Genomic DNA, 27,398 nt, shown 5'->3' with positions numbered 1-27,398 from the left:
ATCTCCTTCTGCTTTCAGACCACCAAACAAATCTCTCCACCTAGGACTTTCTCTTTCCTCCTCCTCCTCCTCTTCTTCTTCTCTGCATCTTAGTTTGGAGAACAGCTGCTATGAATTCTTCTTCTGAAACGGTTAGAAGAACAGTCCATTCTCAAACCAGCGTTGCAAGCTCTGAAATCACTTTCCGCTTATCTCAGTTGTAAAGTTTACGTCCCACTCCTACGGTCCCACCATCTTTCCTGTTTTTAAAATTATAAGACTAACAACTAATCCCACTCCACCAGGCAAACTAATCCCCTCAATTTCAGCTCTATCATCTCTCTGCCAAATTTAGAAGAAAATAGATGCATCTTCTGACCTCAGAAACCGATATCAATCTCCCCACCGCTCAATTTCCTGTTCAAAAGAGTGATTGTTCTTGTGAAACACCCAGAGTAGCTAACAATAGTATCGCAAGAATTTTAAGGAGGATTGGAGAAGCGGATGCCGTAACTCTCTAATTGCCTTCTTCCCCTCACTCGAGCCTTTTTCTCTTTATTTTGGCAATTGTACATGGTGCTAGGATAGCCAAATTTATAGGCAAAAAAAGTATCATTTGAATGAATATTCCACAAAGTTGTAGGCTTGTAGCAGTATGCAAAGTATTCCACAAACAACACTGTTCATCTTCTCATCTTCAACTCCCTCGTACCGCAGGCCGACAACCTAGTGGTGAAGGTTGATCGCGTCATCTCCAACGAAACTGGTGAGTGGAGCTTCCTTCTACACCTCCTCAGGTCTATACTCCAATCCTTGCAAGACTTGATATCCCTGATACGACTTCCAATCCAGCCCAAAACAGAAACTCTCCCACTGAAAACCTTCGCGGATTCGAGAGTACCAGACGGCTTGAGATCGAACTTCCCGCTGGGGATCTCCGTTCAGAGAAGGATGCGGTTGTGAGATGGAAGGCGGAGTTCGGGAAAACATTGAAGAGCTGCGTAATTTTTGCGGTCCGGACCATCGGAAAAGCGACTGACGATGAGGGAGGCAATGGAGGAGACGGGGATGACATGGACTTCAACAGTGAAGACGGAGAGGGAAGACTGAAGTTGAGAGTAGTGTCGCTCTGATTGCGGCTTCGGCGAGGCATTATTTGTTGAGAGATGTGATCAGAGAGCACAAAGAGATGGGAAGCTTGGTATTGAAGGACAGAGAAGAGGAGGGGACGATGGTGATGGATAAGAAAGAGACCGGTGGGGAGATTTTTTCGATGGTCTGAAGGAGAAAGGAGTATTTCTAACTTATTTTGATATAATTTTTTAAAACTATCCTATTCTAAAATTTATATTAAAAAGTATTTCTATTGATAATAAGATCAAAAAGTTGTCTTTAACAATCATAATCCTTTATAATTTTTGAAGTTGTTCTTTTCGGTTAAAGAAAAGGGTTATAGCAAAGAAGCGTAATTTTTGGGGTTTAATATCAATAAAAGTAATATATTTAAAAAAAGAATCAAAAGTGAGTTAACTTAAAAAGAAATATATTAATAAAGGGCAAAAATATTGTTCATCTTCTTCCTCTTGCCATTTATTCACCAGAGCTGTCACCCACCACTGTCCACTATTGCCCGCTGTTGCCTCCTTTTCCGGCAACGTTGTTGGAGGTGTCCAAAGGCAGAGGTGGCAACGGCGGCATTGGTGATCATTCCTCTGCCTACCGCTGCCACCACCTCTGTCTCCACCCATTTCTGACAATGTTACTGGAGTTAGAGGCAGAGGTGGGCGGCGTTGGACAGAGAAACCACTAGCATCACCGCCGACATCTCTGCCCCTGGTCACCTACGGCAACGTTATCGGAGGAAGCGGCGGTCGGCTCTAGTGAATAAATGGCAAGAAGAAGATGAATACTGTTTTTACTCTTTATTAATATTATCTTTAAAAAGATAATCTATTTTTTAATTTATTTAAATATATTATTTTAATTGATATTAAACTCCAAAAATTGCCCTTATATACGAAACCACTTTTTTTCACCCCTAGCTTGAAAAGAAAAATAAATTCACTAGATCCTCGCAATCCTAAAAAATAAATGTAGAATTAATTGGCAGTGGTAATTCTAGTAAATTTCGTTTGAATGACCTAAACTTTCCAATAAAAAGGGAACAAAATAAAAAATTTTACAGTACAGGTGTCCAATTTTCATGAGGACATGATGCTGAATCAGATCTAAAGAACTCTCACAAGCGACGGTGAAAGGCGTATTCGATTTGGAGTAGGTGTACAAGAGAACAAGGAAACATGGAGCGATCATGAAGCAAGAGCCGGAGAAGGAGGAGAAGAGCAATGAAGAGAAAGAAGAAAAGAGAGAGGTTTGTGGAGAGAAAGAGAAAGGAGGGGAAGGAGGAACACGGGAGAAGGGGAGAAGAAAGAAGAAGGTGAAAAAGCGAACCGGGGTAAGGGTGTCAATGGACCGACTTTGGATTTAACCCTGTCCAGTCCAAAATCAATTTGGACGGATTGGACCGATCAACAAAATATATTAGATTGGACCAATTTGATCCAAAATATTTATTACATTGGATTGGACCTGATCAGTTGGTAAAAAATTTATATTAGATTGAGTGGGATTAAGCCAATATCTGATCCATTGATATAAGATAAGAATATATGTGTTAATGGACTGGGTTTGGGTTGAAACTAATCTAAATCAAAATAAATTTGAATAGATTGGGTAGTCCAGACATTAAATTGGAACGGTCCAAATTAGTCCAAAATATTCATTAGATTGGATTGGACCTGATCTATTTATAATAGGCTCACATTGAACTGAACCGAATTGGACAAAATCCAGTCCAATTGACACCCTTAAACCGGGGACAGAAGAGGAAACGAAAGTGATTAAACTAACGTTTATATGTAAACTAATTTATAAAAGAGTAAAATGGGTATTTGAAAATTTTGATTAATCGATCTAATGTTTTTCGCATCTGCGCGTGAAAAATTTAAAAACTTATGGGAGATTTTTGTTAAAGCAAAACTAAGGTTTTATGATTGTCAGAAGGTGAAGCTTTTATATTTTACCCTATTTTTTAAGTTATGAAGTGTTCTAGAAATGATTGAATTTAATTGTGGAACAAAGAATATGTCAAATCTTGGAATTCTTGAACACAGCGTACCTTCAGAAATCCAATAAACATTTTTTTTTTGTTTCCAAAAATTCAATAAACAATTAAACATTGATCTAATATATTTTATTTTTTGTGGTAAGACATTGATATAATATATAGATAGATAAACATTGATCTAATATATTTTGACATGTCAAAGGTGTCATGGACTTTAGAATCTACCATTTTAAACGCATCATAGTGGTTAATTAAAACGCACTAGGCCAAAGTAATGAATTCACATGTCCCTTTGGTATAGAAAATTTTCTATCCAAAAGGCATTAGGTGTGGCAGATTGTTATTGGCTTGGGACGGAAAATTTTGTCCCCAGGGACATTTTTGTATTAAAAATATACTTTTTTGGCCCTTCTGTACTATGAGAAAAGATCATTAATGCACTTATTTTCTAGATACAATTTTGTGTTATCTTGATAATTAACTTTTTTGATTAAAGTTAAGACATTGGAGTATAAGATACTTGGAGCATGTAATAATGCACCCACATTTTGCACTGATTTCAAACAAACAAGATGAGTGCAAAAATGATTTAAAATGTGAATCATGTTTGCATTCATGAATCGAAAAAAAAGGGTAAATACATATTTGGGTTTGCATTGTAACCAATCACAGTCTTATGGATGAATAAATACAATAGCCTTCCCTTTCAATCACGTGTGCCCAATGTATAGAATATGAGACCCACTGTTTGATAGGTTTAATTGACCCAGTCCAATATAAACCCACTACAGATGGATTTGTCCAATCGATCCTATAAATACTTTGGACCATTAAATCTGAATGGTTCTAATTCAATATGTTTTATTGGACTGTTTAACCCATTCAAATTAGTTTTATTTTGAAGGGTCCAACCCAAACCTGATCCATTGACAACCCTACGTCTCACCTAAAGAAACACCACCTGTATTAAAAATCAGAAAGACTAAAAATCTGTATATATGCAAGGGTAAGGCTATGTACATCTATCCCTCCACCCAGTTAGTGGGCCAGTCCTCAAATCAGAAACATTAAGGCTGTGTTTGATTTGAAGAAAAAAATAGGGAAAAAAAAGAAAAGGTGGAGAAACCTATTTCCTTCCTTTCCCTACATTTTCCTTCAAACCAAACATAGCCTTAAAAATCTGTGTGTAAGGCTGCATATATCCCTCCCTCCCTAGGACTTGTATTGGTAGGAATCTCATGAGAAATCGGATTTGCTTATGCCAAACACCAAAACTTCATGTTTTCTGCATCCAATATTGGGAAAAGAGTAGTTTCATGCATTGCAAGTAAAACTGCGAAAGCTGCAAAAACCTTATAATTTAGGGAACCACTTGAGTTGTTATGAAATAGTTCCATGGTCAACCCCTCGATGAATCGTTGGAGTCATGAGAACCAGCAAAATTGAAAACCAGAAAAGTTGAAAAGGAAATAAGTAGCAAAAGAAAAAACAAAAAAATAAAATAAAGGGTTGGTAAGCTATTTCATGCCACATCGACCAATTAATTAAAGTCGGGAGTAACTAGCTATCTTGCTTCTATAAGGAAAATGAAGACTACCACTACGGAAAGTCGGATACTGTGTGGTACTGGTACGTAACGTGACGGGTCTCCGGAAAAAAAAAAAAAAAAAAAAAAAAAGAACCATGCGAACTCTATAGGGAACACACATGGGGAACATCTCTAGTACGGTCGGTATTCCCGATGTGCGGTTTGATGCTGTACTCCCAGAGTTTTTGTTTTCCTGTTTCTGTTTACGCTTTTCCTCCTAATTCTTAGTTAGGTTAGGAGGATTAGTAGAATATATTGCAACTCAGATCGATTTCTCGAAAGAATCGTCGAGGTAGAGATTAAAATGGTTACGGCATCTAATCCTAATACCGGCATTAATCTATCCTCCTTGAAAAAAGGATCGAATGCCACTCTCTCAGACACGTATCATATATATAAGAATTATCCTTCCTAGTTTTCCAAAACTTTCTCTTTCTTCATCTTCCCCCTTAATGTTCATACTTCCGATGGCAACAAAAAACAAGATGAAGAAGATTGTCTATTTTTTTTTTAACTTTCTTTTTGTTATTCTTTTTCTGTTTTTTATTTTTTTATTCTTTTCAAAACAATGACGTAAAGAGTTCTATCGTTTCTTCCTCTTGTTCGTGACGAACAGTTGCCGCCTTGGGTTTGTGTAGACCCTTGCCCTAGTTTGTGTATAAGGTTGTCAATGGAGGACGTAGCTACTTCTAGCTTGTAAGTTTCGACTTTTCACGTTTATTGAAGGCAAAAAGCTTGCGTGGCTGATAAAGTTTGTTTTAATTTGCAGATTGTCCGTTCAAGAAAAAGAACAACAAGGAGCAGAGATGACTCGATCTTGGGCTGATCTACCGAAAGACCTTCTCGAGCGGATTGTATCGCAATTCTCACTTGACGGCAATATCCTTTTCTCTGCTGTTTGCAAGAGGTGGCAGTCCGTCGCGCTTCCCCTCCGACGCCTGCAATCTCCGTTGCTCATGTCCTTCTCGAGAATATCCCTTGGCAAATGCACCTTCTTCGACCCATCAGATGGCAACTCTTACGAAAGATGCATCCCGTACTTGAAAACCAAAACAATACGTTATTCGAAACATGGTTGGCTGCTAGTATGCAACTCTGCTTCCGGTGAAAACTCTTTATTTAATCCCTTCAGTTGTGAAAGAGTAGAGCTCCCCTTTTCTTACTTGGATGCTAGGATCGTGGCTTTCTCTTCCGACCCAACTTCTCCCTCCTGCATAGTCATCGGCGTCAAGACTTTCGTAGAAGGATATATTATCGTCATGACTTGCCGCCCGGGAGCAAAGGAGTGGAGGTCTCATTTCTTCCGGGACAAAGTGCAGTTCCGGATGGCATGGATAAGTCCAGTATTCTGCGATGGCCTATTCTACTGCTTGGATGAGAATGGACGGTTGGGGGTTTATGATCCAAAACTAAATACTTGGACGGTTATCTCTCCCCCAGTAAATGATCGACCCGAGGAAGTCATGCCGAAATATTGTTGGAGCTTCCAGTACTTGGTTGAGTCAAGGGGAAAGCTTCTAATGGTGGTTCTGTTTTATCCTGACGAGCCCATTATTCTCGAGCTCGATCGATCAAAGAATGTGTGGACCAGCGTGAAAAGCTTGGACAATCGGACACTTTTTCTCAGCCCGTCGGCTTCCATTTCAACGTCTTGTGTTCCAGGAATTAAGCCAGATTGTGTATACTCGCACAGGATTACAAATTTTAGCGACGAAGTTTACATGAAAGGCTGTTTGCACTACTCCCTGGATCAGGGTCGGTACCATCCTGGGGACAATTGTTATGGTCGAGTAGATCCTCATAATATGTGGATCCAACCACCCCATGAAGCTCCACCACCCTGGTTGGCAGGCAAATCGTATTGACCTGTAGAGTTTATTTATTTATTTGTTTGTTTTAAGGAATATATTACTGGTTTGCACTTTTGCTTCATCAAGTCAGATCAAATCTCCCATTACAGCTTTCAGCTGGAAGCTTAAATGATCAATGATCAAGCCCCATAGGAGAGTCCTCTTGCTAAAGCGCCATGGCCCAATGTTGGTCAGATCCGAACTTATGCTTATGCTTGACCCAGTTTCAGTTTATGCTGCATTTAGCATTCTTTATTTTAAGGATTTATCTCCTTTTTTTCCTGTTAAAATGTAAAAGGAGATAAGCTAGTCCTTAAAAGGAATGCCAAATGCAGCCTTTGTCTGTTTAAACATTAGAGGTCAAAATCCAGGCATGCAGCTCCCATGGCTAGCTTTATCAGGTAACTGTCTGCTCAACACATTATATCTATATTTGTTTAGCTTTCATACGACTATAAAAGTGTATAAGAGTGTAGCTTACGAGCAGAGTATTTCCATGAAAATGGGTTCTAAATCTAATCACTTGCATGTCGTATGTGCACTTTGCAGTCTATGTTTATGGCACCAAATATCGCCATATACTCTTGCAGTTGTTAGTCCACCATGTAGAGGATTCACATTAGCAGCAGAATTACAAAATCGAGTCTAAGTTGTGTACCATCGAACATAAACATAAATACGACACATCTGGATCTGGTAAAGAACGAATGTTGCCCAGTGAAGATCAAAATTTATCATTCCGTTTAAGCTTTTACAAGATACTACAATCAATTGGATACCGTTCATATAGAAATGCACATTGTGCTGACACCCATCAAAGAAGAAAGAAAGAAAAGAATGATATAGCTAACCTTCTAAGGATTTTTCTTTTTTTTTTTTTTTTCCTTTTTGACAAATAACAGAAACCTTTAAAGAATTTCCCAACTGTTTTCTGAAAGAGTAAGCGTGCTGATAGACAGACCTTAAGAAAATGTGGTCCTCTAATCGTCTCCTTTCCCGCTTTGTGCAGGATGTTCATCTTATGAAATCAATATGAACTTCACCAGTGATTTTTTTCATGAAAAAAAATCCTTGCTCAGAAGTTGACTGGAGAATAGGAACTTCGATAACCTCGACTAGGTCCTCTAAATTTCCTTACTAATGATCCAAGCAAACTCTACAGGACAAGAGCAGAAAAACAATATCACGTCAATCAAGAGATACAACAAACCAGACCAGAATAGATGCATGTCCTTGTGCACATATGATCCATGTAGACTGAATTTGGAGCTAATATACTTCAAATTTCTTTATGCCCCTAGAATTCTTATATTAGCAAGGGTAGAATTTTTCACTTTTTATCTGCCAAAAGTAACATCGATGTGCTTCACCACTTTCACCAACCCCTTAGCTAAAAACCATAGAAAAAATGCAATCTCCAATAGAATGTCATCCTCTACAAGGCAAACTGAACTAGAAGGGTCATTAGTGGTCTCTCTGGAAACATCCAATAAATGGAACTAGAAAAGTCTTGGCGTACCTGCATATGTACAGGCCCAGGCAAAAGGACCAAAGAGATACAAGTATATAATTGTTCTTTATTCTAGCCTTTTAGGCAAGGACAAGACATCAAAATCAAAAGTTACATTAGATGATATTGTCTTATCTCACACCAACCCATCAGATATAAATTACGGTCTCATGACTATTTTTTACTCTAGCTTTTTTAAAAAAAAAAAAAAAAAACTGCTTTTTTACTCTAGCTTTCCACATCAAAAGATCCTTAAATGCGTTATCGGAAAGACATAACAATGAAAAACAAGAACAAGGGAATTATAAAAAAAAGCATCACTTTCTAATAACCATGCTATTTTAGTGATTAATATTTAAGGGAGAGGGTGGGCCTTGGCGCAACAGTTGGGTTGCTCCATGGTCATTCTCTGTGCTTTTAAAAATTGGAAGGAACATTTCAGGTCCTAATGGTCCATATGCAATATACTTCTAGTTAAGGCAGAACAGAAAACAAGTAATGTGTGCCAGTCTCATAAAATGCATATAGTTACAGGTTTTGAGTATTTATGATTCTTTGACTGATAAAATAGCTAAAACAGGAGTGACAAGACTGGGGGTGTATGGTGACACTCGGTGTCCATGACAATGGCATATAAGGAAAATATGGAACTAAGTGTGGGACAATCAAGAAACATGTCCAGTAAATGTTTAACTGAGATGAGGATTCTAAGATAGATTAATGACAACTGACAAGACTAGATAGGACTACAAACAGATTGGATTGAATTGGATATACCAAGATCCAAATTTGATTTGAATTAAATCTTATCCATCGGGTTTAGATTAACTTCAGACTGATACCAGATATTGAATATCATTAATAAATCAAATTAAAAATGATCAAAATATTATACATTGTTGGGAGAATGAGCTAAAAATGACTGATATTTTATATCATGAATAAAATAAATTGGAAATAACTCCTATGAGACTTGGATTATGACTCTATAGTTAGCATAAAAATTTAAACCAACCTATCTAACACATACAATATGAATTTTATGTAGATATAAGCATGTCTTTACTTTTGTTACTTGACTTGGCTAAGGAGCTAATTCCATGGCAATATAGGAACATCATGAAGGAGATTTAAGAGCTTAAAGATGAGAGGACAATTAATGTCAAATAGGTTCAAAGAGAAGCAAACAGGATGGCTGAAGAGTTGGCAAAGCAAGGTGTAAATTATGATCAGTTATTTTTGGGCCAGATGGAAAATTAGAATACAAAAAGCTATCATACCGTAATACTTCCATAAGGTAGCCTCCTTAGCTTCCTAATCTTTAAGATGTGATGAAATATGTAATATATGCCGCAGAAGGGCATTTTGGTCTTTTTATTTTTTCATTTTGTCTTGTTTGCCCTAACATTTAAATAACATTGCTGGGTGCCGCCAGCACTAGGATTTTTGGCTCTCACATCATTCTTCCTCTTCTTATTCCTCTTCTACTCTTCTTCTTGCTGAAAACATGGTATCAGAGCAGGTTGGTGCTCTGTAAAATCTCCTCAACTGCATCGGCTGAGTGTTCTGTGACTTCTGGACAGAGAACAAAGGAAGCACACTGATGCTCTGGACCTGAGAACTGTTCGACTGCATCTCCTTCGTCTGTTCTGGGCTTAAACTCGACTAAAGCAATTCCAGGAGTTGTTGATGATTGGCTGAATCTTCCTAAAAGGTCGGCTGTTCTTTCTTTCTCTGTTGTTCCCTACTGTGCTACTAGAAAACCCAGAATTCTCTCAGACTGATCAGGGACACATTGAATTTTTTTTTTTGGTTCTTGGTGCTGATACCAAAAACAGGTTAAGGTTCTTTTGCCTTGACCGAATGATATAAGGTGGGTTTAATCCCTTTGTGGGTCAGATGATTCAGAAAACCCTTTTTTCTTTGTGAAGAAATCTGTAGGTCATGAGTGACCTGGTTTGGCTGACTGGTACAGCAGCTGATTACTGATGTTTGTGGCTAATATTAGCCTTGGAGGACCTATTACACCTGTGAGAGTGTTCAGGTGACCAGTATCGCAGCAGAAGTTGGTCCTTTGATTGTTATTTAATCAGAGTGAGGGCTGTGTCTTCTCTTGTGGTGTGTATAGACTGAAAACATGAACACTGAAGAGTCTGCAACTTCGGGAACCACCATGAATCACAGTGGAATGAGTAATGTTCATGACTCCATGAATTTCCCAATGACTATCACCCCGTTGGATGGTAGGAATTACCTGGCGTGGTCTAAGGAGATGTGGCTGTATATCACAGCCAGGGGTAAGGCAGGATATATTAATGGGAAAATAAAGGAACCTAGGGCTGGTACTGCAGAATACGATAAGTGGGACCAAGAAAATTGCATGATTATGTCCTGGCTTTTGACATCCATGCTACCATCTATCAAACAGAATTTTATGTGGGCCGAGACAGCAAAAGAAATATGGGACCAAGCACAAGCAACTTACTCAGAGCAAAGACATTATGCTAGAATTTACCAGCTACAAGCAGAATCTTCAACATGTAAGCAGGGAGATAGGAACCTATCAACATATTATTCTGCCCTCACTTCAGTTTGGAAAGAACTTGACTATTACCAGAACATTGAGTGGGAAAGCGAAAAGGATGCTAAAGCATATAAAAGGTTAGTTTCACAACAAAGGGTGTTTGCTTTCCTTTTAGGTTTGAATCCCGTATATGAATCTATTTGTGCTCAGATTCTGGGCAGCAAGGATCTTCCATCTGTCCAAGAGGTTTACGCACTTGTTCAGTTTGAAGAAAGTAGGAAGTCTGCCATGAATCCTCCTGAGGGGAAGACCACATTGCCCTTGCTGTAAGGGGTAACACCGGGGCACCGAGAAAACAAGAAAATCAGAAAAAGACAGATGATAAAGACAAAAATGTGGTGTACTCATTGTCAAAAACCTAAGCACACCCATGAAACCTGTTGGGAATTGAATGGGAAATCGAAATGGGCACAGGAATTGGATAAGAAGTCAGCGCAAGAACCAAGCAAGAAGCCATACCAGAAGAAGCTTACTTCAGCTCACTTAGCATCTCATGAACATCAGAGTACTTCTCAGGGCTGCCCCCCTTGTTCTGACCCAAAGGAAGATATTATCAATTCCTACAGTGACCACCTAGAGCAATATGGTAGGGCTCTCCGCAATGCTGATTCTGGACCCACACCTTCTACTTATTTTGCCTCCTCAGGTAATTCTACCTTAGCTTTCCATGTGTCTACTGATAACCCAGAATCCCCATGGATCATTGATTCCGGTGCATCCAACCACATGACTGGTAAGTCAACCTTGTTTTAAACATATTCTCTTCTCTCTGGCAGAGATAAAGTGAGGCTAGCAAATGGATCCTTCTCCTCCATTGCTGGTCAAGGATCTATATCTTTGCCCTTTGGCCTTTCCTTATCTAATGTCCTACATGTTCCAAAATTACCTATTAATTTGTTATCCATTTGTAGTACTACTCATACTTTGAATTGCTCAGTAACATTTCTTCCACATTCTTGTGTTTTTTAGGATTTGGCTACCAGGAGGACGATTGGTAGAGGGAACATGGTGGATGGTCTCTACGTGTTGGAGAACAAAGTTGATCTTACAGTTTCAAAGTCTTTGAGTCCATCGAATAAGAGTCAGATTATTTTGTGGAACCATCGTTTGGGCCATGTTTCTTTTGAGTCTTTGAAGTTTTGTTTCTAGAGTTGTTTAAGTCTTTGTCTGTTAGTGACTTCCAATGTCAAGTGTGCCAACTGAGTAAACATTGTAGAATATAGAACTATTTCCTTGATTTGGCTAGTGTTAGTTTGGATAGCTCCTGAGCACATTATTGAGTTCCTTTGGCAATGGCATGGTAAATGTTTTGGAAAAAGGGGAAAATTTACTGATACCCCATTGCTCATGCAGTGATGTGGAGAGTGTGAAAGGTGAGGAACGATCACATCTTCAACAACAGGATCAGAATCTAATGGAGAATTGATTAGTTATATGTGCAACTCCTGGGTCGTAAGCTCTCCTGAGTTCAGGGGAATATCCTTAAATGATTTCCAAAGAAACCTGTCTAAGATCTAATATTTTTTCCGCTCATTCTTTACCCCCTCCCCCCCCCCCCCCTCAGTTGGGTCCACTTGTGTGAGGTGGAGAGGGGATGAGGTTAAACTTAGATGGAAGTTGCTTGGGAAATCCTGGAAAAGTTGGTATTGGAGGAGTAAAACGGGGCAAGGAGGGCAACATCTGTTGAGTTTCTAGTAGACTAATCAGGGAAGCTGACTCAGCTAAGACTAAAGTACTAGCTACCCTAACTGGCCTCTGTATTGCAATGAAGCTGGGAATTTCTCTTCTTACCTTAGAAGGAGATTCAGCAAATACTGTAAATGGTTGGGAGAAAAAGACGGTGGTCCTTGGAGGCTGGCTCACTTCTTGTCAGAAGCTAGAGATATTGTGAACTCAATGGCTGTAAAATTATTCTGGGTCTCTAGGGAACCGAACTCTATTGCTGACAGGTTAGCTAAATCAGGAGTTCATTTGGATGTAATGTATTCAAGAGTTTATTTGCTTCAGAGGGAGGGATTTTCTTCATCCTTCTGAGAATAGACTTTTTTGGGGGTCCCTAAGATGTATATAATGTACAGAATCTCTTTTGTACAGAGGACCATGTATACTTTTTGCTAATTAATGCATTACATTGATACTTTACCTTTTTCAAAAAAAAAAAAAGGTATAGTAATAATTCTCTACCATTTTAGTTTTTGCAGGATCCACCTGCACCTTGGAGTTGTGCATTTTCTCATGTACCCCTCCCTTTCTTTTTAATATAATCAGTTACACCTATACATGATAAAAGAGGTTATAACTTCGTACCCAGCAAGAACACCTCATTTAAATGGATACCAAGATCTGCAAACTCTTTAGTAGATTCTTTGGAAAGACAGAGCTAATACAGTAGATTTTTACTGGGACTCTACCCATAGGGCAGGCATTTGTGAAATTTAATCGTTTTCTTCAGCTTTAATTCTAGAAAGGTATGTGTGTAAGGTTCATTTTGATCCAAATAACTTTCAGTCTTAGTATCTAATATTTTTTATAGTTACAATCAAATCACTTTACTATGTGTCTAAGAGAATAGTAGCACTGGGTTTACTGTGTTGGAGAGGTGGCACCTCATGCCTCTCCAAGGGACTGTATCTTTCTCTTGATCTTAATGAAATGTGATATTATTTATCAAAAAAAAATATATATCCTAACTACCACATGATTGATTATTGATAATGCTTTAGCTTTTGTTTAATAATCTCTCATCGATCCATTATCAATAAAAAAAAAATTATTGCATATCTATATCTATCTCCAATCACTTCATTGTTGGTTTTTCCCTTTTATTTATTTATTTCCGGGGGGGGGGGGGGGGTAAAGAAGAGGGAGGAAAAAGATAAAAGCTCCAGTATATCTATATTTGATCTCTAAATCCACATTCCCTGTTCCTAACCCACCATAATCCTTTCATAAGAAACCAGTTAAACCCATTGCTAGGCCAAGTGAGTGTGAAGGCTGACACAAGCAGTAGCTCCTTCCAATGGTGTTTCGTAGCACAATACCAAAGAGAAAAAAAAAAGACCACAAATGTCATCTTAAGGTTACCTTTGTTCTTTGTGGTAAACTAAGCCAAAACTCCAAGTTCGGAATGACCTGGAAAAAGAGGATAACAAAATTCACGTAAGTAATTGTATATATTTCCAAACAGAACCAGAAAAGATGGAAATTTACTCTCCAAGCATTTCCTAATATAAAATGTAGCCACAAGCTTTGAATTTTGTTGTCTCATCAAGTCTAAAATGCTCGTTACAAGCTAGAGGTGACAAAACAATGGATGGTAATATAACATTTAGTTTGAAGTTCTGTAGCTATGGTTTAAAGACACCAGGATATATAAGTGCAGTAGACAAGGAGTAGAGCCCACCATTTGAATGGCCCCCACCTAGGAGATCTCACAGGGAAACCAACAACCAGTTTCGATGGCCAAAGATCCCAATCTATTTGACCTTTAGACTTTATGGACATACTTTATATTATTCAACCATCCAAAAGAGTTTTATACATCAAATTGATACAACCATCATATTGGTTGCTGATGTAGATGTCCAGGTTCAGCCTCACTAACCAGTGCATGTATGTCATTGTGCAACATGCAGCTATCATGATGGTCCTCAAGAACCATGACTTAAAGTAAAAAGCATGTTTAATTTCATGCACCAGATTGATCAAATTCAGTTACCATCAATAGTGATCCAGGTCATGGAAACACAAGGCCTAAGAACAAATTGATGCAAATTAGCAGTATTACGGAGGCCCCATTAACAAAGGAAACTACATACATGTTAGACTGGAAGAAGACCAAAAGAAAAAAGGGAACCAAAGTGAAAGAAAACTTACTTCTATTCCACGAATACCCAGGAAGAAAAATCGATAAACTGCACCGACCAGCAAATACCCTCCTAGAAGGCATAAAATTCTGAAAATAGGAGCAACATTTGTTAACTATTGTTCTTACGAATACATACTACATGCATTTTGAAGCAATTCATAACACTTGGAATTAATTGAAAAACTTACATTGTTATTATAGTACCTAGCCAGCCCCACCCCCTTCGGTGAACAGATATAATCTTGGCACAACCAGCAGGATGTTTTAGAATTGTGGCCTGTAGAGGGCCACAAAAAGATTTTTTTCAGTAACATGAGAAATTTTGTTGATGAGAAAAAGAAATATACAGCAACAATGTAAAATAAAAAATTATACATTCATAGCAAAGCTTTTATGGAGCTAGCCCCATGCTGTTCCCTCCGCAATATATCCAAGTGGTCCAATTAAGTTACATAATGGATGTCCTCCACATTTCAGGCTGTCTATTAACACCTGAAGGTTTTAAAGTGGGTTCAGAGGGGCCATATATTTCTCTTCTGCAGTACGCTGATGACATTTTTTAGGATGCCACAGTGGATCAAGTGCTGAGTTTGAGAGACATTTTTTGACTAACTTTGAAATGTTAACTAGGCTGAAAGTTAACTTGGCAAAAGTCTTTTAATTGGAGTGGGGGAAGTTTGGAGAGAAGAGCTAGAGCAGTTTGCATCTGTTTTTGAATGTCAGACCAGGGAGCTGCCTTTTTTATATCTGGGTCTCCCGGTAGGTTCTAAGGCATCTGCTGTTGACGTTTGGAGGCCAATTGTAGAAAGGGTGGAAAGGAGGCTGGAGAAATGGAATTCAAAATATCTCTCTTTGAGGTGTAGAATCACACTCATCAGAAGTGTACTTTCAAGTTTATCGACTTATTACCTTTCACTGCTGAAGATTCCAGCTGATGTGGTTGGTAAGATAGAGAAATTACAGAGGGATTTTCTCTGAGAAGGAGCTGAGGATCCTAAGAAGTTCCATTTGGTAAAGTTGGGCAAGGTGTGTAGACCAAAGGAAGGAGGGCTGGGATTCAGAAGGATAAGATTATTAAATAAGGTCCTTTTGAGTAAATGGTTGTGGAGGTTTGGGCTGGAGAGGTAGAGGGAGTCTCTTTGGAGGAGGGTAGTGGTTGGAAGATAATGGGGTGGTGAGGTTTGGGTGGGAATCAAGGGAGGTGTCAAATTGTTATGGGGTGAGTGTTTGGAAAGGAATTATGAAATTTAACCAAGAATTCAAGTCCTTGGTTAGTTTTAAAGTGGGAGATGGATCTAGGCTGAGATTTTGGGAGGATGAATGGTGTGGAGTTGGGAAATTGTGTGAGCTGTGCCCTAGGCTCTACAGGTTGTCTGAACATCAAGTGAGGGTTGATCAGTCCTATGAGATGGGGGGGAGGTGGTGTGGGTTGTGGCATCCTAAGTTTAGAAGACCTTTGCTGGACTGGGAACTGGAAGAATGTTTAGTGTTACTGGACAGACACGAGCAAACAAAGGTTTCAGTTTCTTCAAGGGATGGGTTATGGTGGAAGGAGTGCGAGGATGAAAAGTTTTCTGTGAAATCTTTCTACTTGAAGCTGGTTAGAGATCATTTGGATTCAGACCAAGTACAAGGTGTTTGGGGGAATCCAGTTCCTCCTAGAATGAAAGCCTTCACATGGCTAGTTGCTTTGGACTAGAGTAGGGGCTTTAACATGGTGAGCTACTGTTACTTATGCCATTCAGATGAGGAGACAGTCTGCCATTTGCTCCTCTTGCAAGATTGCAAATTTCATCTAGAAATTTTATTCATTCCTATTTGGGGTTAGAGGAAGGTGGGCCTTGGTGCAACAGTTGGGTTGCTTCATTGTGACCTGGGTGACCAGGGTTCAGCCTCTCTGTATGCAGCTATGCACAGAGGTGTAAGGCTGCACATATCTGTCCCTCCCCAGGCCCGGCATTGGCGAAAGCCTCATGCACTGGGCTGCCCTGTTTGGGGTCAGCATTTCAGCCAAGATCCACAACAGAATTTTTCTCTAGCTGGCCATAGCTCAGAGGTAGCAAGAAAGCAAGGATAGTTTGGAGCTACAACCCATTTGCAGTATGTTGGGTCATCTGGAATGAAAGGAATAGAAGGCTATTTGAAAATAAGTCCAAGACCATTGAGATGTTGGTGGCTTCGGTTGGAAAACTAGTGTTGGGTTGGGTTTTGGTGCTCCCAGATTTTGCTCAAATTAATTGGGCAGATCTAGGGGGAGAGTTTCTGGAATGTACTTGAAATCCAATTGACACCTCTTAGATTGTAATATCCTTTTTTTGGTTTAATGAAATCTGTTACTTTTTCTCTTCAAAAAAAAAATTAACACCTTCCTGAGCTAATAAGTCTGCAAGGGAATTGGCAGGCTTTGCGATCCACAAAAACTCAGCCTGCAATCTTCTAGCCAGGAATCTTGTCTTCCTAAGCTGATGTCTGAAGCTCCAAGGTCCCACCTCACCTCTCAACCATCCTATAAAGTTCAGCACCCCCTTCAACAATCAAATTGCTATCCTCATGCCATGTCAGCATATAACTCTATCCTTACTGAGTTGCTAATACCTAATGGTCCCAAAAAAGCCATGACAATGTCTCCTCCATGTCCCTGAAAACACCCTAAAGTCTGACTTCCCTGGGTTTCCAAGGATGCATCCATCAAAATTCATCTTAATCCTACGTAGGAGAAGGGGTCCATGGTATAATGCATAAATCCCTCTGCATAGATGTAGAAATGACTATTGACCATCATCTAATGGTATCCACTGCTGGAAAACAAGAAAATCCTTCCATTGTCTTCACCCAATGAATACTTTTTTGGCACACTCAATGAATACTTGAACCTCAATTACAGCAATAACTCACTAGTTACTTGATTGTTGTTTATCTAAGAAACCAGAAATGATGAATTTCATATAACAGAAGTAATGACATGCAAACTAGATGAGCTATTAATTGTTGAAATAAAGACACCAGAAAAATGAGAGCATTATTGTATCTGCCTTGTATTATTGCAGGGGGAGAGAGGGAGGGAATACTGGTATTTGAATTGTTATTTATATTCTTAATTGGGACACAATAGTTTTAACTGCTTAAAGAGATAAGGCAGAAGGGAACCCCGATATTTATGAATCTCTTTTCCCAAAGCAGTTAGGATTTGTTCCATAGATGTATTCCTACTTTTGAATCATACAAGTTTTTTTTGTCTATTTTTCTTTTCTGATCTTTTCTTTTCTTTTCCTTTTCCTTTTCCTTTTCCTTTTCCTTTTTTTATAGTAAAATAAAATTTCCATTAAAATCGAAAAAGAGAATACAAGAGAAATGTGATAAGACATCATCTGAGAGAAGAAACTAAAGAACTCCCAAAACAGCTACCAACTCACAGCATAACATTACAGCAGAGACTGAACAAAAAAGCATGACTCAAAGACTAAATATGAAACACGTCCCAAGAACCAACCAAAAGCAATGGCAAACCCTGTTTAAAATTCAAGCAATCCAACCAACCCCATTAGACTAACTAAATGGAGATCTCAGCTCCCCTCTCTAAACTCAAAGAAGCCAAGCTCCACAAAACCTCCCATCAATCAAAATTAGTCCTCCCCATCTAATGCATGTTCATGTACTTTTCCCTTGGCCCATGCCTCTCCTCCTCCCCCTGAGGTGGATTTCTTCAGCCTCTCCTCCTTTTCCTTTTCTGAATTCTTCAAAAGCCCTTCTGGTCTCACTGCCCCACAAAAATAGACCCAAATCTTGCCAACCTCCACGTCCCTATCAACAATTTTCCATAAATCCCCACTCTACCAATCTTCCTTTCCTCAACTTCTGTAATCAGGTTGTCATCTTTCCCTAAGACTTCAATTTTTTACTTCTCTTTTTGTTTCCTTTCAGCAAGTTTGACCTAGAATTTACAGAGAGAAATATATCTAAACAATCCAAGATCACACCATGATTAATGTTTTCAAATCCATTATGCCAAATCCCTGTGGACGAAAGATAGTGTTTTACTTTATCCAAAGTTCTTCAACACAGATAACCCGTTTTAACTCAGTTCCTCTTGCTCTGTTCTTTCACAAAAACAAGCCATACGTGCAAGTTCATGCAGTAAACCCCAATGTAAAGAAAGAAAGAAATGCAAAACCTGTGCAATCTGTGGGTGCTGAATTCGGAGAATTTTAAAGAAAGCACTTTAAATATGCTTCAGCAGAATGTGGTGGAGTTGTTGTTCTCTTCACCCAGTCCTATAAGAGTTACAAGCCTCCCTCAGCCAAGAGAAGAGGAGGAGGTGACTGAACTTTGATGAAAGTGCTCTCTGAAATCTGGAAACCCGGAAACAGCAGGAATTGGTGGTGTGTTTAAGAGAAGGGATGGAAGCCTTTTGTGGGTCTTTAGTGGACCAATTGAGACTGCTGATTCTACAAAGGATGAAATCTTATCTGTGCTAACTGCTAACTGGTCTCTGTATCACAAGAGATCTAGGTTTGACTATTGTAGTAATCAAAGGTGATTCTATTAAACATCATAAAGTGGCCAGGGAAGAAGGAAGGCGGGCCTTGGAGATTTTCTCACTACTTGGACAAGGCAAGAGATCTGTTGGAGTCCTTGAATGTAAAGCTAATCTGGATTCCTAGGGTGTTAAATTCTGTAGCAGATAGCTTGGCTAAATCTGGTGTTCACAGGGAAAGCTTCTACAGTGACAGAATTATGCCTTGGTAACCTGTGTGGCTTCCTTTGTACATTTTCTCATGTACTCTGTTTTTTAATACATTACAATCAGTTACTCTTTCTCTCAAAAATAAATGCAAAACCTAACCCCATCCCCCAAAGGTGGGGGTCAAAAACCTAACTTCTGCTTGTTTTGGCCTTTCTTTTATGGATTTGGATAAAATATAACTTAGGCTGACCCTTTTTTCCCGTTTTCTCCCTTTTATTTAGGATAGGTAATATCCTATACAATGCATTGTATTCTACTTGGTTTTTTATTAATAAATCTCTGATCAGTTGCTAATTATGTGCATTGAACAAACGAGAGAGAGAGAGAAAGAGAGCCTAACTCCAGCCCCAAAAGCCATCTCTAGAACCAAGTAGATTCCAATAGGTAATGATAAATTACTAATTACAGATGATGACTCAGCAATAAAACATCATCGTCATCATCTAAGCCTTGTCCAAAGTCCAAACCATTTGGGGCCAGCTACATAAGCCTGTTTTGTCATTCCTTTCTGTTTAGTAACATAAATTATTGCTCACCACTTAGTCCAAGTCCTTTTTGGTGTGCCCCTAGCTCTTCTAGTGCCTTCAACTTGTAACATCACTTGTGCTGTAAATGATCTTCTCTACATGTGCCCAAACCATCTTAGTCTACTACGTTCCCTCATTTTATCATCTATTGGAGTTACCCCTAGGTTTCTTTGAAAAATTAATTTATGATCCTATCCTTTATAGCTTTCAAACTCATCTGTCTCAGCATTCACATTTCTGCCACACTCATTTTTTGGACATGTTTCTTAGTTGCCCAACACTCTGCTCCATATAACATTTCTGGTCTTATAGTTGTTTTAAAAGTTTTTCCCTTTAGCTAAATGGTATTCTCCCATCACATGAGATTCCATATGCACCCCTCCATTTTGCTCATCTTGCTCAAATTTTATGAGTAGCATCCTCCTTTATCTCTCCTTTGTTATTTATTATCAAACCAAGGTAATGAAAGAGGTCACATTGAGATATCTCTTGCCTCCAATTTTAAGCATACCTTGATTTTTTTTGGTGGTAAATAAAAAAGAAAAAAAAAGAAAGTGTATCCTGATTTCTGCTCCTAATATTATTAAATTTACATTCCATTAATCTAATTTTGCATTTAATCTACTCTAGTTTTATCAATTAATACTGTCATCAGCAAACAGCGTACACCATGGAACCTCTTAAATATATTTAGTCGGTTCATCCATGATTAGTGCAAATAAATAAAGGCTAAGTCCTGACCCTTGGTGAAATCCCATTGTAAAGCCCTCAAAACAAAAAGCTCTAAATTTTGGTGGCAAGGACCTTTCCAAAAAATCTTATTATGAAAAAGTTTTGATTGTTTCAATAAAAAATTACACCTATAGCACAAAAATACATGACTTGACATGAAAATAATGCCAACAAAAAATCTAAAAGAATAATAGAGAAAACGGTATTTGCTTCAACAATACTAAAAGGGTCAAGTTTTTTCTAAAACTTTGTGGCTGTTTGATAACAGCTAAAGCAGTTGAACAGAATGACTTATTGCTTGGTCTTTTAGTGCATAATATAATTATACAATAAAATATTTGAGGGCATACTAATCAACTCAACTTCAGCTTCAGAAATTAAGGAGGTAAAAACCTATTTAATAACTTATTCACCAGAGAGAAAGCAACAAGTCATTCAATTCAGCCATTTCAGCTGTTCTCAAATGGCCCCTTAGAAACCAATAAACGAAAACAGAAATATTTAAAAACCACAAGTGAGAATAACTGTATATTAGTTGTATTTTCTTCCACGAAAGATGCATACTTATTACAATGACTATGAATTATTTATTTATATTCGGTCTAGATGTTATAAGAATATCATACACAATGATGTAAACCACTTTCTACATTTCATTTCCTATTTTAAATAGTTATTTTGGTTATATAGTGAATCTTAAGTGTGTTTGATATTTACTGTATCTTTTTCAAACTTTTATTGTAATTTGTAAATTTCCAGCATTTTGTGGTTTCCATAATTTTAAAATGTTTCTATAAGCTTCCATGGATTTAATAATGATGTTTACATGAATTTAAATGTATTTATTAGTTTTGAGCAAAAGAAAAAAAAATTCCACTTCCACATGGGCCCAAGTCTATACCAAACCCAAAGTTTACTTGCATCTTACTCAGCTATGTAGAATTTTTTTTTATGAATAACTGTTCTGATTTTATATATATGAATAAAGTACAAGGAGTTGTTATGTTTCCCCACAAGGTGGCTAGCCTCAGCCACCTATCCCAGATTATCTTGGGGGATCAGTCCCCCAGGACATCTCATTTCTTAATGCCCCCTTCTTTTGCCAAACTTTCTACTAGTCCATTGACTGAAGGTGGTATCCAAGTAGCTATGGCTGTCAACTCTCTCATTAGTTTTTCCTATCTCTCTTATAACATGCTTGTACCTCCAAGAGTCCTCCTTGTTTTCCTTTAACCATCCAACTACAATACAAGAATCTCCTTCAATATAAGATTTCTCAAATTCAACCCTTTTGCCCTTCTTAGTCCTTCTACCACCGCCCACAATTCAGCCCTTGTTGAGTCTCCAATTCCAACTGGCACAGAAATTCATCCTTATGATATCCATCAAAGGTGGATACCATCTAGGTGATACTGCATCTCTAGCCATTGGTCTTTGAAGACAATATTGCAAGACATGAAAAATCTATAGAACTGTACAGATACCATGCATAGAATTAAGGCACATGCCATGACTCATGATTATACATCCAACTCTGAATCCTAGAAGGCCAATATCTGTTGAAGTACTTAAGTTACTTCTACCAACTTCTCTTGGAACCTAGCATTATCAGAGAGTTGTGTAATTATAGGATGAACTAGGATAAAGAAAAGATGAAAAACAGAATAACAAACATTTGCACAGATCAGTTCCATGTGTACACAACCCAAAAATAGAATCTACAAATGAAAATTCCACAAAATAATAAAACATAAACACTCAAGGAACATAAAAGATTTGTATTCACATACATAGTCACATGTCCCTGATTTCTCCAATGAGTATGGTCCCTGTCATCAAAAAGGAGGGAAAAAATAATTTTTTTTCAGGAAATCTTAGGCCGTAAGGCATATGCATAAACTTCTTTAAAAGATAAATATGTGTAATGGATTACTTCACTTACTTCAACTCCATTTGAATCACAGAAAACGGATACTGTCAATGAACAGTTACCCTTAGAGCCACTACTTGACATCCTAACATTAACACCCTTTTGGGGATCTTCTCTATCTGTCAAATTAATTAGAAATGAAAGAAAAAAGACCAATCACACATGGGCCACATTAAGAAACATTGAAAGAGAATAATTGAACAGACTATGAATTGAAACAAGTATATCAAAGAACCAATTTTGGCTTTATGCTAGGGAGATCAACCATGGAAGCTATATTTCTTTTGAGACGATTGATAGAAAAGTTCAGAGAGAAGAAGAAATATCTTCATATGATGTCCATTAATCTAGAAAAAGCTTATGATAGAGTTCCTAGAGAGATAAAATGGTGGATCTTGGAAAAGGGGTTCAAAATAGGTATGCAGATAGGATATGTATGAGGGGGCAACAACCAATGTTTTTTTTTTTTTTATCAGTGAGGGCAACAACTAATGTTAGAACACTAGTGGTAGAGACTTCAGATTTTACAATTGCATGGATCTTCACCAAGGTTCAGCACTTAGCCCTCATTTATTTGCTCTGGTCATAGATGAATTGACTAAACATATTTAGGAAGAAGTTCCATGGTGCATGTTGTTTGCAAATGACATTGTTTTAATTGCTGAAACTAATGAAGGATTATATGCAAAATTAAGCTAATGGACAAATGCCCTAGAAACAAAAGGTTTTAAAATAAGTAGGACTAAAGTAGAGTATATGACATGTAAATTTAGTAATAATAGAAGTGTAAATCAAGATACACTTAGGATTGGAGACCAACAGATAACTCAATGTGACCATTTTCAGTACCTTGGTTCAATAATTCATAACAAGGGAGAGATTGAGGAGAATGTCACCCCAAGAAGGTTAGGAAAAATGGACGGGTGCATCTAGACTTTCGTGTGATTGGAAAATACCACTTAGATTACAAGGAAAAATCTACAAAACAATTGTAAGGCTAGCTATGCTGTATGGAGCAAGGTGTTGGGCAGTCAACAAATAACATATTCAGAAAATGAGTGTGGCAGAAATGCAAATGCAAAGATGGATGAGTGGAGAAACTAGAAAAGATAGGATCAAGAATGAAGCCATCCATAGAAACCTAGGAGTAGCTCCAATAAGTAATAAAATGAGAGAGAGAGTGTAGACTCAGATGGTTAAGCCACGTGTATAGAAGACCACCAACAGCTCCAGTTAGAAGTAGTTTGTTACAAGTGGAAGGGGCTAGAAGAGTTAGGGGCAGACCAAAAAGGATATGGGTAGAAATAGTAAGAAATGATTTAAGCACTAATAGTTTAGCAGTGACTATGGCTTTAAATAGAATGGATTGGTGAAACAGGATTCGTGTAGCCAAACCCATATAGTTGGGATGAGGCATGGATGATGATGATGATGTAAAGGACAATAAACAGAACATGCTTATCCAAGTAGTTGGGTATTTGATTGAACCTATTATCAGATAATAATTGGATATATAGTCCCATATATTTATCATGAGTCTTTATTGATCTATACTGAAATACAAATACCAACACAAAATGAATATAAATACACAGTGAAAATACAAACACCAATAGTGTATATAAGTAGGAAGATGCCAACTTTCTGAAGTCCATGGATGTTGACACAATATTTGAATTCAATAACAATATTTACCAACTCTTCCTATTTTCAGTGATTAATAAATTTCTTCGTTTATCAAAAAAAAACAGTATTTACCAACTCTTAACCACCAAGTCAATTGCCCTCCAAGAAGGGAAAAGACAGATGATATCTGATATAACCAGACTAAATAGACTTTCCATTGCATGGTGACATAACAAAAGCGAAGTTATCATGCTAAGAAAACTTTATATTCTATTTCCACTGGTAGAAAGAGGGAATAGAAAAAGGAGAAATGGCTAGAGGATGAGGAAATTATGTTACCAATGAGATTAACATTAACACTTGAAGTTTTCCCAATAGTTGTGCATACATGATACCCTGCATACACCAACCAGATTTAGTTAGCAAGTTTTGAACGATCACCTCTCATGGTCATCTTAAGTTTGGCAGTAGTTTTTATCATGACTTATGGAAAAAAAGAGGGTATAAGCTCCAAATATTTTATATATTATTTTAGTTTCATAAAAGCAACAAAGACTTTATTATGAAATAAAAGATAATGATATACATGCATACATACAGAAACCAGACAAGGTCAAGAATAGGTAAGCAAAGGGATAGCAATAAAAACAGACTGCCTTGAGTACCTTCTTTATTTTTTATGAATAGCCATAACTATACCTTAAAACTACAAGTTTTCAACTTCCATCTATAAGCAAGTTTCCCTCCCCCACTATCTTTACAATTAAATATTTTGTCCATATGAATGCACAATTTCACAAAAATATTACTTAAAAGCTAACGCAAGCCAATATAAGTGGTATGCAAATAAGAAATAGTTAATTTATATTTAAAAGTGTCACAATATGTTTGGCATGACAAAAGTACAGAATATGGCATACCATTGTTAGATTGATAGAAACCCATGCAAGGATGGCATGTGACAAGTTGAATCAATTACGTTCTTATCTCATTTTCTTTTCCAAGTTAGATAACATGTTCACATGGAGTATAAGAAAGTAGCTGATGGTTAGAACATTACAATATTCAGTCAACTTTTGCAATTTCTTTACTCTAAACTTCCAAAGAATTTTATTAAATTGATGGTAAAAAAATGAATATATATGTAGTTCAACAGTAATAAAAGAGAGAAAAAAGAAGGGAAAGAGAAGAAAGAGAGTTCTATTCTGTTGTGAGGCTGGCAGCACCCTAAGTTATATTTATACTTAGGGCGACAGCTTATAACAAATAACATAGGAAAAAACAAAAATGCCCTTACTAGGCCACCACATATTAAAACATTCCCCCTCAAGTTGGAGCATATATGTCAATCATGCCCAACTTGTCACACAATTCATTATGTTGCAAATAGTGAAGACCCTTTGTAAGGACATCAGGTAAATGTTCCTTGGAACTGATGTAAGAAGTAGAAACTTCCCCCTTTTCAAGTTTTTCCCTTATTAAATGCTTGTCAACTTCGATATGCTTGGTCCTGTCATGAAGAACTGGATTGGTTGTAGTATTAATGGCCGCCTTGTTGTCACAGTAGAGAGACATTGGACCATCAACAAAGAAGCCCAACTCTCCAATCAAATTTTTTACCCATAGCACTTCAGCAATTCCAAGTGCCATGGCCCTATACTCAGCCTCAACACTAGATCTAGCCACTACACTTTGTTTTTTGCTTCTCCAAGTGACCAAGTTTCCACCAACAAAGGTACAATATCCACTAGTTCATTTCCTATCATCAACTACTCCAGCCCAATCTGCATTTGTGTAGACTTCCACTTTCATATGACCATGTTTCTTGAAAAGTAACCCAGTTCCTAGATATTTATTTAGATATCAAAGTACTCTCTCAACTACCTCTAAATGGGAGGATGTTGGTGCATGCATAAACTAACTAAGGACACCAACAGCATAAGCTATATCTAGCCAAGTCATTGATAGGTAAAAAAGTCTTCCTACCAACCTTTGAAACTTCTTGACATCTGTCACTGGTTCTCCAGTACAATCACCAAGCCGATGGTTTTCCTCAATAAAGGAATCTACAGGCTTTGCTCCTAACTTTCCCATGTCCTACAAGAGATCTAGGACATAATTCCTTTGGGAAATGAAGATGCCCTTTTTTGAGCAGCCAATTTCAATACCAAAGAAATAATGTAGTTGTCCCAGATCTTTCACCTCAAACTGCATAGCGAGGGAGTCTTTAACCTTTTGAGTCTCAGAGTCCCAATTCCTATTAATCACAATGTCATCAACGTAGACAACCAATACCACAACATTCTTCTAGTTTCTTTTAACAAACAGAGTATGGTCAGATTGGCACTGCTTCAACCCAATTTGTTGAAGAGCCAAGTGAAATCTGCTGAACCAGGCCCTTGAGGATTGTTCCAAACCATATAAGGATTTTTTTTAGTTTGCAAACTTTCCCTTCACACCTATGTGCTACAAACCCAGGAGGATGAATCATGTAAACTTCTTCCAGATCCCCATTCAAAAACGCATTTTTGATGTCCAATAGGTGGAGTTCCCAATCAAAGTTAACAGTCAATGATAGTATAATCCAAATAGTGTTCATTTTAGCAACTGGGGCAAATGTTTCTACATAATCGACCCCATACACCTATGTATACCCTTTTGCAACTAACCTGGCCTTATATCTCTCAACCGACCAATCTGCTCTGTGCTTTACTTTGAATACCCATTTGCACCCCATTGGCTCCTTGCCTTCAAGAAGATTCACCAACTCACAGGTGTTGTTTTTGTATAAAGCACCAATTTCTTCCTTCATTGCCTCTGTCCATTCAGGTATAGATAAGGCCTCTGCAACACTTTTGGGAATGGAGACACAATCAATGACAGTCAAAAAGGCACAAAATGAGGGTGTAATGTTTTCATAAGACAAGAACTAAGCAAATAGGATGCTTAGTAGTACATGATCTAACTCCTTTCCTATGAGCAATCGGGACATCAAGATCATTAGTAGAATCATCAATAGCAATAGGTTCAGTAATATCAAAGGGAACAAGGGTACCTGGGTTTTCCTTCAAGGAGTGAAATGGTGCTAGATGTATAGTCTCAAGCTGCTCCACAACCTTTGAATTCAGCTGTCCTTAATGGTGCCTCAAGAAGACACGGAATGGAGAGGAGTCAGGAATAAAGGGAAGAGGAACTTGAGGAGCTTGCCTCTCCTCTTTCACATTGTTCTCCCCCTGAGGAGAGACATAGAAGAAGGATTCATATTCAAAAAATGGCACATCCATTGATACAAAGTATTTATGTTTGATAGGATTGAAGCATCTGTATCCCTTC

The 27,398-nt window shown here is 37.9% G+C and overlaps 2 protein-coding genes and 1 pseudogene across 2 annotated transcripts in view; 2 read left to right on the top strand and 1 right to left on the bottom strand.

The window, feature by feature from the left end:
* The first annotated feature begins 110 nt into the window (after window positions 1-110).
* On the top strand, window positions 111-1,364 carry LOC148870456 (F-box protein AUF2-like; annotated as a pseudogene).
* A 3,768-nt stretch (window positions 1,365-5,132) lies between these two features.
* On the top strand, window positions 5,133-6,626 carry LOC148870455 (F-box/kelch-repeat protein At1g57790-like). The gene is made up of 2 exons (XM_088970556.1): window positions 5,133-5,390; window positions 5,464-6,626. Exons 1-2 carry the CDS (start codon window positions 5,365-5,367, stop codon window positions 6,557-6,559), a joined length of 1,122 nt encoding a protein of 373 aa, XP_088826682.1. The 5' UTR covers window positions 5,133-5,364; the 3' UTR covers window positions 6,560-6,626.
* A 628-nt stretch (window positions 6,627-7,254) lies between these two features.
* LOC148870454 (autophagy-like protein) overlaps window positions 7,255-27,398 on the bottom strand; it is a 44,507-nt gene continuing 24,363 nt past the window's right edge. Inside the window, exons 5-11 of the mRNA XM_088970557.1 lie at window positions 24,405-24,461; window positions 22,452-22,558; window positions 22,300-22,338; window positions 14,695-14,783; window positions 14,515-14,593; window positions 13,723-13,770; window positions 7,255-7,700 (exon numbers count right to left, since the gene is read on the bottom strand). Of these exons, the coding sequence (XP_088826683.1) occupies window positions 7,620-7,700; window positions 13,723-13,770; window positions 14,515-14,593; window positions 14,695-14,783; window positions 22,300-22,338; window positions 22,452-22,558; window positions 24,405-24,461 (500 nt within the window). The 3' untranslated portion in view covers window positions 7,255-7,619. The remainder of the gene's footprint in view (window positions 7,701-13,722; window positions 13,771-14,514; window positions 14,594-14,694; window positions 14,784-22,299; window positions 22,339-22,451; window positions 22,559-24,404; window positions 24,462-27,398) is intronic.

The sequence above is a fragment of the Nelumbo lutea genome, chromosome 2 (genome assembly GCF_056320005.1).
Source record: "Nelumbo lutea isolate HS-2025 chromosome 2, American lotus-T2T, whole genome shotgun sequence".
Lineage (NCBI taxonomy): Eukaryota > Viridiplantae > Streptophyta > Magnoliopsida > Proteales > Nelumbonaceae > Nelumbo > Nelumbo lutea.
Note: the sequence above shows the minus strand (reverse complement) of the source record. Positions and strands in the feature narration are given on the sequence as shown.

Coding starts and splice junctions, on each gene's coding strand:
- LOC148870455 (XM_088970556.1), top strand. CDS start 5,365: ATGGAGGACGTAGCTACTTCTAGCTT. Junction 5,391..5,463: donor GACGTAGCTACTTCTAGCTT/GTAAGTTTCGAC, acceptor TTTAATTTGCAG/ATTGTCCGTTCAAGAAAAAG.